Source organism: Mirounga leonina, unplaced genomic scaffold (assembly GCF_011800145.1).
Source record: "Mirounga leonina isolate KUSES-001 unplaced genomic scaffold, KU_Mleo_1.0 Mir_126, whole genome shotgun sequence".
In the NCBI taxonomy this organism is placed as follows: domain Eukaryota; kingdom Metazoa; phylum Chordata; class Mammalia; order Carnivora; family Phocidae; genus Mirounga; species Mirounga leonina.
Window position 1 is genome coordinate 21370519 of NW_023270314.1, and position 9352 is coordinate 21379870.

Consider the following 9352-nt stretch of genomic DNA (forward strand, 5'->3'; position numbering starts at 1 on the left):
TCTCTGCTGCAAGAGGATTTAAACTGTAACCTGCTCTTATACCAAAGAATTAAGGAAAAAATGAGTACAGAGTCAGAGCCAGAGTTTCAAAATATTCTCATCTGTTAAATTAAGAGTGTCTCCCATAGAAAAGCAGTGGAGGCCCCACAGGGCAAGTACAAAACAGAATTAAAACTCCCAAGGGTCTTGTCTTTACAAAAGAAAAGGCAGGAGGCAGCCCCTGGACAGCGGGTCGTGCTGGCCGCTCCGGTTGGACCACGTTGCATAATCCTCAGTCGCATCATCACAACGTCTCTGAGCGTTTCGATGGGGGAGAAGGGGCAGTGTAGTGTGTGTGGGAGGAGAGGCCCAGTGGGCTCTCTGTGCCCCCTTACCCCCTTTTAGATCCCAGAGGAAAGTAGAGGGAAGCTGGCTACACCTTGAAATGAGGCTATGTGTTTCAAACCTGGGGACAGGGGTAAGAGGGGATCTGTGCTTTGAGCAACCTGAGCCAGAGGCAGAGGGGTGTTGGAGGGGTGAGGGGGGAATGCATGATGCTTATTGCTTTGTACCTTTCACCGGGAAGGAGGGCAGCAGCCAACAGTAGCTCACAGGTTTGTAAACTGAGCCTGCTGGCTTTAAGAAGGGAGGCAATGAAGTCGAATTAAATATAAAAGAGTCATTTGTGCAAAAATAACTTAAACAAATAAAAGACCTGGGGAAGGGGGTGTTCCCCTTAGCCTGGTGGGGAGAGGGCCATATACCACCCCCCCAGGCCTTTTCAGTGACATGGCTTTGGGGGGGGAGGGGGTGAGCTTCCCTACCCCCTGCAATGGCTCAGGATGGGATTGTAGGGGAAGGGCTTGCATTTGTGCTCTGAGTGGGGAGTAGTGCCCCCACCCACTGTCCACAGGTGCAGGTGGCTGGCAGGGGCTCCCAAGGCTCAGCACTCAGCTCTCCCCAATCAGGGTCAGATCCAGCTCCAGGTATGGCTGCTAAGGGGCCAGTTTCCTCCTCTTGTTTTTGGCAGGACGGCCAGGGCGGGCCCGGGGAGGCAGAGGGACAGCCGCCTATACAGGAGGGGAAGTTGAAAGAAGTGATCAAACAGCTAGGTATTGGGAAGTCTTTTTATTTTCTCCCCACTCCCTCTAATCCTCTTCTCCTGCCTCATCCCTGACCCCCCCCCCCCCCCCCCGCCAACCCTGACACACACACTTACGCGGGTTGTAGGGCTGGGGTCCAAGGTAACATCCTGGCGGGAGCTATTGCTGTTCCGGGTAGGGCTGCAATAAGGGCACGGATGATCAGGAATACTTCCCCAAGCACGAGGTGAAGTTCAGAGTTTGGATGGGAAACTTTCTACTTTTGGATCATAAAGGCATAATATTCTTATACATATTTAAATAAGTTTGTGCCTTTTTGAAAGTCAGGCCACTCTAGACGTTTCTATAAACCATCAAGAAATGGGGAAAGGCCAGGACTGTGGTAGGCCCAACACTCACTTGTATTTTCTCCTCCGGCCACGACGAGACTTTCTGACTACCCCTGGGGGCACCTGGGAAAACACGGACTGTATGTGTAGGAAAAGTCAGGGAAAGGAACCGTGTTCCCAGCCTTTCCTCAGAGCCCTTCAGCCCAAACCTCCATCACCCTGCACTCACCTTAAGGTCCTCAGAATGGGGTCCAGGAGGGGATGGATCCTTGGGCTCAACACCCCCTTCAGCCAGCTCCCCATTATGCTGCCAGTGGTGGGTCCTTCTTGGGGACCGTTCCATTTGTCCATTGAAGCCACCACGTGCCCCCCACTTGAGGGCCAGTCGGCCAGGCTCCCGCCGGCTGCCAGGCTTTCGGCCCCGGCCTGGCCTGGCCTCACCATTAATGCCCCTAAGTCCCCCTCCTCCCCTCCGGCCCCGTTTCCCTGACCCCCTCCCAGTGAGCAGCTCAGGGACTGGGGGGTCGGGAGAACCGTGGGGTGGGGCTAAGGCACTGAGGGGAGGCCGGGCAGGCTCCGGTTCCAGGGCTGAGGTGGGGCTCTGAGGGGGCAGACAAGGGGCTTCTGGCTGCTCTGGAGGAATCTGCAGGCAAAAAATAAAATCTTAGTCCCAAATGTGGTTCCTCTGCTACTGTAACTCAAAAAAATCTACTTCCAGTTTAGGAAAAAATTCTGTCCCTGACACCCCCCACCCCCAACACACACCGTCACCTGGAGACTCTGTAGCAGGCAGGCTAGGGGACTAGAAGCCTCTGAGAGGGGTGGAGGAGCTCCCCCCCCAGGGAGGAGCTGCAGCCCCAGCTGGCCAGAGAGAAGAGGGCCAGGAGGCTGCAGCAGGCTGGGGAGGGCTCCAGGGCTGCCGGTCAGCGAAGACAGATCACCTGTGAGGAGTTGGAAGGTCAGGAGTCTCCCTCCGCAAACCGGTTAGACCCTCTTTATCTCTTAGGCTTAGCCCCAGGGTCAAAGACTCTTCCCCAAGTCATCTAGCCTCTACTCCCAATTTTTACTGCTTCCTTTTTTTTCCCCTCTTTCACACCAGCTTTCCCTCAGACTCACCCAGCAGGCTGGCACTCAGCAGAGGGCTAAGGAGTTGGGGGGGTCTCCCTGAGTTGGAGGGGGCCTTGCCCAGAGAGGAGGCCCCTGGGTCAGTAGTTGCCGTGGTGACACTGGAGGTAGGTGGTCCAGGTTGGGGGGCACTCAGGACACAGGGCTAAAGAGAAAGAATGGTTGTAACACTGTGTGTGTGAACTATTTCATAAACGTAGAGTACTTTCACACATACAACCTCACTGAAGCCTCACGTGAAGTAGGCCACGCTTATTAAATACAGACCCAGTTCTTGCAGCCATCCTACCCCCAGCCAAGAAGTAAGCCCTCCCCAAAGGCCCTGAGGAAGAGCTCAGGCATGAAACTGAAAGCCTTTGATTCCCAGCTCCCATCCCTGATTCCACCTCTTGTTCTGTCCCACCCACTCACCCCCTGTCCTCACCTGGGGGGGTGTCCCCGAGGGGGGATCCAGGCTGGCAGCCAGCAGCGCAGAATTTAAAGCTATGAGGGTGGGGGGGGCTGAAAGTGGGGGGAACAGCAGGGGGGGCAGGTCTCCCAAACCTGAAAATGTCTCCCCACTTGGACCCCCAGCTCCCTCTGCAGATCCCTCCCCATCCCCAGCTGTGGGGCCCAGGGCCAACAGGGGCAGGAAAGAGGCAAGGAGGTTGCTAGGAGGTGCAGAAGGGGGTGGAAGAAGGTCTGAGGGGGGCGGTGGAAGCAGGGAAGCCACCAAAAGCGAAGGCCCTTCAGGCTCGCCTGGGGCCAGGGGAGGGCCAGGTCCTCCCGGTGGGGGTAGCAGGGGCTCAGGGGGAGGTTGTCCCCCTCCCCCAGCCAGCACACCAAATAAACTGTGGCTGAGCAGTGGAGAAGGTGGGGGCTGCCCCAGACTCAGAGGGAGAGGCAAGGCCCCTAGCATCCCCGGGAAGCCGGCTCCACTCAGCGCCAGGCCCTGCTCAGGACTGGGGAAAGGGAAAGCCTCCCCACCAGCCAGGGGAGGCAGAGGGCAGGCTGGGCCCGCCCCCATCCCGAGCCCTTCAGATGGGCTTTGAAGCACAGGGCTGGGGACCAAGGGGGCTTTGGAGGCAGCTGGTGGGGCAGGGGCACCTGCAAAGGAAAAGAGAAATTCAGCTCAAGGGAGGACCTTTTCCCCAGCATCCAAAGAACCCAACCTTCATGCCCCAACCCGGAAAACCACCGAAGAGCTCTCTAAACTCCCCTAAACGCCTTGGCTGCCTTTTTCCACTGGGAGGAGGAAGAGCTCTTGCACGCTCACGCTCACGTACCTGGCACACTGCTGAGGCCGCCACTGGTGGCCCCCGGGAGGGAGGGCGGAATAGGGCGCCTGGGCTGGGGAGGGCTCCCTGAGGAGAGGGCTGGGGGAGGAGGAAGGTGTGCATCTGACCCCAAAAGGTTAAAGCTTCCATCGGAGTGGGAAGGGCCAGGGGTGGGGAGTCCCAGCAGGGACAGCACAGAAGGGAGAATCGGCTGGGATGGTTCAGGGAGAGGAAAGGGTTGGGGGACGGGAGCAGGGGCCCGAGGACGGCTCCGTCTAGGGGCTTGAGGACCTCCCCCTTCTAGCAATCGCAGTACAGTTGGGGGTCTGCGGGGACGACGCTGAGAGGGCCGGGGTGATGAGGAGTGGGAAGCCGAGGGTGTCTGGGCACGGGGCCTTCGGCCCTGTAAAGTGCTGGGAGGGGGGAGCAGGGGGTGCTGTGCCTTGGCCGCTGCAGAGAGTAGGCTGCTAGCAAGGAAGGGGGGTGCCCCGGGCCCCTCCACCGTGGGGGCCCCTCCTAGGGGTCCCAAGACCAGGGGCAGGTGCATAGTGGCTGAAGACACTGGTGGCTGAGTGGCAGGACCAGGGGGGCCAGGGGGACCGGGGAGATTATTGCTTGGGGGCAGAGGAGGGGGCGTTAAGGCATCACTACAGTGGAAGAGAGAAGGGTCTGAAGGTGGTGAGGAGGAGGCATGGGGGGCTGGAGAAGAGCCCAGGTCAGGGGGCACCAGGCTGGAGCGGAGGGCGGCTCCCCAGTTGTAGGAGGGAGCGTTGAGGCTGATAGCGGGCAGAGGGGGTGGGGCTGGAGAGGGGGCGTTGCCCCTTGGGAGGAAACAGGGGCTGCTGCTGCCTCCAGAGGGGACAGGGTCAGGAAGCCTTGGTGGTGGGAAGAGCCCCCCAGGGCCTGCTAGAGGGGGGAAGGCCTGTGGAACTGAGGGTGGTTCTGGGGGAAGGGAGCCAGGTCCCCCATTAAGTGGAGTTGTAGGAGGGACTCGACAGGGAGGGCGGGCAGAGGGGGGCCCTGGGGACACAGTGTGGAACATTTGGGGGCTCGCTCCCTCTCCTGCAATAAATGAGAAATTAAGGGTCAGCCTGTGGCTCCCCTTCCAACAACTTTCTTTTGTCTTCTCCATCCCATCTCCCACAAACTCCCAACCTCCCCGTGCCTTCCTCTCCTCAAGCAGCTCCCTACTCCACCCGTGTCCTTGCTCCCTCTCATAGAGCTCCTCCCACCATCCCTCTTCCAGGCCCTTAAGTTTTCCTCAGTTGTCGGTAAAGTGGAGAAGACTCACCAGGAGAAGAGTGTGAGCAGGTGGTCTCCATGCTGCGGTACAGAGTTGCCATGGCAACGGCTTTCCGCCGGTGGTTGCACAGCTTGGTCATGTCCTCCTCTGATGCGGGCCCCACCCCAGCCCCACCCGGGGTCACCGGGGCCAAAGGGTCAAAGTTGAAAACCTGTAAGGCAGGAGTCACGGACCCTGAGAGAGTGGCATCTGGGAGAAGCGCTACCACGGTCAGTGACTTGTATTAGGTCTCTTGGCTCATCCCTGTATTCTCTGGCACCCCTCACCACTCTGACCTTGGGGACATTGAGTGGACACTCCAGACCGCACTTGCAGGTCCCATCGCTGAGGAGGTAGCTCCGGGTTTGCTCCAAGGAAGACAGCTCTGTGCCACTTGGGCTGGGAGAGCACAGGGTCAGAGAGCACGGAGTTAGTTGACACTGAATCAGGAGACGTGCCTAAAGGACAGTTCCTTAGTCAAAGACCTTCCTAGGAAGGACAGAGAGTAAAGGATGTGGAAAGAGAAAGAGGGAGAATAGATTTAAAGGGCCAGAGATACAGAGAGCAAAAAGGCCGAGGAAGGAAGAACAGAGGAGAGCAATAGGCTATCAGAGATCTGGGCGCTGAGAGGAGAGGTGGGAGAGAAAACTCAGGCACTGAACGGCTGGGGACAGAACTCTGGGAACCCTGAGGATCCATACCTGATATAGAGCACAGCACCCTCTCGAACACAGCGCTGCCAGCCGATGGGGACAGATGTGGCCACAGGGCCCCCAGCTCTGTCTGCTCCACTGCTCTCATTGCCCCCATTCATTGTGTGTAATCAGCTCCCACGTGCCTGATAACACAGACATCCATGTGGGCATTAGGAGGATTAAACTGCACTGGGTACCTGAGGGAGCATTCCAGGAAGGCAAAGATTGTGGGGAGACCCAAAAGAACTCAGGGGCATGGAGAAACCCTGAGAGCTGGGAGAGAAAATGAAGAACTCTCTGCCATCCCGCCGTGGCTACCTGAACATCTCTGCAAACATTGTGGGGTCCAGTCTAAAGCCGGGGCCTCCGGCTTAGCCCACACCTGCAACACAGGAGAGAGAAGGGACTGTCGGAAATCTGCCCAACTCAGAAAAGCACCAAACCCCAGGACACTCTCAAGGGAAAGATCCTTAACCCTACAGGTAAGTGCACACACAGATCTCAGGGATCTGCTGGCTGAGTCCACAACCATCCTTTCCATGTACAGGCCCTAGGAACCAGAGGATCAAAGCCTCAACTCCCAGGGACCAAGGAATCAGAGCCCAATCCCTAGACATAAAGGGCAAGGCCCCTTTGTCCCATCAGAGACAGAAGACTTCATCCTGGAGTATGGGCAAATTCCCATAATGCCAGGCCACTAGGAAGTTTCCCAGAGAGTCTGGCCCCCTGCTGTTCCCTACCCCCAGGAAGATCATATAAAAAGTACAGATTGCCCCACAGGTCACCAGGCAATTGCCCAACTGTCCGCTGGGGTGGTACCAACAGAACCCCCCCATGCCTGCTCCATTAGACAATCACTGATCTGGTTGATTTGGATCTTCTTAAGAAAGGTTGGACTCCTAGCTCTGTCTTCTCCCAGAATCCTGAGAAGCTCTTGATTTTCCCCCAAGCCTCAGGCACGGGGATTCAGCACCTCCTACCCCACTGGCTTCAAATTGGCTCCAAGAGGGATTCTCCTCTGATATGTGGGGACGCCCCCCCACCCTCCAAACCTGCAAGTATCCTCTCCAATCTCACCATCGCTCCCACCCCACACTGGCGGCTTCTAAACTTTCCCTCTCATAACAAGGCGCCCTGTCACCCAGCCTGCTTCCCTCAGCCTGGGGAGGAGGGGAAGGCGCACGAAGTAGGAAGGAACTTGGGGAGAGGGCGGGCGGAGGGTGGGCGAAGCACTGAGGGGAAGGAGGTGAAGAAGGCAAAAGTCAAGCAGTGAGAGGGAGAAACGGTGGGGGCAGGTGAGGGCGGGGGAGTGGGGATGGGGCCAGGGAAAGGGGCCGAGAGGACGCGGAGGGGGCAGAGGGTAGGGACTGGAGGGGAGGGGAGGGGAGGGGAGGGGGAGGGGCGGGGTGGGGGGGCCGGGCCCTGCACTCACCGCGGCCCATGGTTCGGCCGGCCCCGCCCTGCGCAGTCGCGGCCCAGAGGGTGAGTGGGAGGGAGTGGGAGGAGGGTCGGTGTAGCCCGAGCCTCCGGTACGGCCCCGGCCGGTCCTAGCAGGAAGCGCCGCCGCCGCCGCCGCGGATCACCGAGCGGCCTCCCGCGCATGCGCCATGGGGGCCAGGGGCAGCCCTGGGGATTCCGTTCCCAGAAGGCACCGCGCAGGCTGCTGCCGCCGCCGCCGTCGCTGCCGCCGCCACCGCCGCAGCCGCCGCCGCCGCCGCCGCTGCCCGGACGGGAGAGGGGCGGGGCCGGGCCCCCGCCCAGCGGACAACGACGAGCCAACAGGAGGGACCGCAGTGCGCATGCGGGAGCGCGCCTACCCCTCCCCCACAACCCCCCATTAATCCCCAAGAGAACAAACACCCCACGCGGCCCCCCCGCCCTCCGCGGAAGGATCTGAGCCTCTTCCCAGGCCACTGGTGGCCAATCCCAGCCCTCCCCGGGGAGGGGCCCCTTCCAAAGCCACAATCTGTTGGGGGAGCCAGGAATGCCAGGTCCGGGAGGGGCCGGCCCCAAAAGATGAAAGTCGCGACTTGCCCTGCCCCGCCCCAAAGGCTTCCCGGGTAGTGTGCTGGGACTTGACCCGCCTCCCCAGGTCAACATGTCACAACACGACCTCAGCCTGTCAAGTCACATGACCTTTGCCTGTCACTGACAACCTGGTCAAGTCTTTGGGCCAGGAGAGACCATCTGGTCCAACCCACCCCCCACCCCCATTTACAGAAGGGGAAATGGAAGTCTGGAGCAACGGAGCAGGCCTGGCCAAGGACCTGTCACTGTCACACCACCACCTAAACCTGCCTTCCAGCCACAACCGACCTTGTGACAGATTCTCCTTAACTCTGGCTGCCCCCACGAGGGTATGACAGTATATATAAGGTTGGCCGCCACATGGCATCTTTTTTCTACCTAATGGCACAAGAAAAATACTTTGCATTTTAAGTGGTGCTTTTCACTTTTGTTTAAGCTGCCTCCAAGTTATAGTTCTCTCATTTTATCTTCACAACTCCTTATCTTTTATTTACAAACAAGAACAGTTGAGGCACAGAGAGATTAGGTGGCTGGCCTAGGGTCCCTGGGCAAGTGAGGGACAGTTGAGGCTAGAATCTGGGCTCCTGACAACCCGTCCACGTCAGTTGTGCGCTCAAGTGCACCCAGTGTCCCAGGCAACGAGGTTCTACTGTCGCCCAAGCACCTAGGAGGCAGGAGGCTTGTGCACGGCTCCTCACAGCAGGGAGTCACAGGACTTGCGCGTCCGGTACAGCGAAAAGGGCGGGTCTTGATCTTTTGGTGAAGAGCACCAGAGCACCGTGGGGGGCAATGATGAGTGGGGAAACAGGGCGAATCGCGTCCACTGGGCAAAGGACATGAATTCTGAAATGCTGAGGGCTCATCAGAAACTTCACCAAGATAAAAGTTTAGGGTGCTTTCCTGCGAGGAGCTGAAAATGACCATCAAAAGAATTCAAGTTCCTCGGCCCCTTCTGGGGGAATTAGGGGAGCTAAAAGAGAAGATCTTTTTAAGAATACTCGAGAAGACGTTAGGCAGTCCTGTGGCTGGATGCAAACTTTCAAAAGAGATTGGTTTAAAAGACCTTGTGCCCATTAATTGGGAGGGAACCAAGTAAAATGGGAGTCCCTTATGGAGAAGGTGCAACGGGGGCTAATGCCAGGTAGGCGAAATAAGAGCTCCTGAGGAAGACAAGCTGCACCGAGGCTTCGCAGGCAGCCTAGGGGCAGCCACGGTTGATAGCCGTTGGGGCCGTTGGGAGCCTGGCGCTGGCGCCCCGCCCTCTCCTCTCCTCTCCGCCACCACCCCCCCCGCACCTCCCACCGCCCTAGTAGTCCCCTGCGCGTGCGCGCGGAGACACCGGTTGCCAAACATTGCATCATCCCCGCCCCCCTTTCCTCCCCTCCCCCTCCAGCTCTCCCCTCCGCGCGCGCGCATGACTCACTCACCTCCTCCGCGAAGCCTCGTGACCCAAAGCCACTTCCGGGTCCAACACAACGTCTACCTCCAAGCGGGAGGGAGCGATGGGGGCGGTGCCGCGGGAGCTTCTGAGTGGCGGATGTAAGGGATGAGGCGG

At 58.8% G+C, this 9352-nt stretch overlaps 1 protein-coding gene across 5 annotated transcripts; it reads right to left on the minus strand.

Moving 5' to 3' along the window:
- Window positions 1-79: 79 nt before the first annotated feature.
- Window positions 80-9288, minus strand: MBD6 (methyl-CpG binding domain protein 6). Of its 5 annotated transcripts, none has more exons than XM_035002299.1 (13): window positions 9225-9288; window positions 6088-6151; window positions 5776-5912; window positions 5371-5473; window positions 5084-5246; window positions 3802-4854; window positions 2961-3622; window positions 2528-2681; window positions 2177-2352; window positions 1641-2054; window positions 1482-1549; window positions 1199-1262; window positions 80-1049 (listed from the first exon to the last, which is right to left on the minus strand). In XM_035002299.1, exons 3-13 carry the CDS (start codon window positions 5886-5888, stop codon window positions 975-977), a joined length of 3045 nt encoding a protein of 1014 aa, XP_034858190.1. In that variant the 5' UTR covers window positions 5889-5912; window positions 6088-6151; window positions 9225-9288; the 3' UTR covers window positions 80-974. The 5 variants fall into 5 exon arrangements, with proteins under 5 accessions (XP_034858190.1, XP_034858193.1, XP_034858191.1 ...); XM_035002302.1 differs by lacking the exon at window positions 9225-9288 and adding an exon at window positions 7202-7468 and having other exon boundaries at window positions 1482-1534; window positions 2183-2352; XM_035002300.1 differs by lacking the exon at window positions 9225-9288 and adding an exon at window positions 7202-7468 and having other exon boundaries at window positions 2183-2352.
- Between the last annotated feature and the right edge of the window lie 64 nt (window positions 9289-9352).

Excerpts from the sequence above, each read along its gene's own strand:
- MBD6 (XM_035002299.1), bottom strand. The coding sequence starts at position 5,888 with ATGAATGGGGGCAATGAGAGCAGTGGAGCAGACAGAGCTGGGGGCCCT. Across the intron at positions 5,474-5,775 it reads GGTGCTGTGCTCTATATCAG|CCCAAGTGGCACAGAGCTGT; the intron begins GTATGGATCCTC and ends GTGCTCTCCCAG. Across the intron at positions 3,623-3,801 it reads CGGCCTCAGCAGTGTGCCAG|GTGCCCCTGCCCCACCAGCT; the intron begins GTACGTGAGCGT and ends TTTCCTTTGCAG.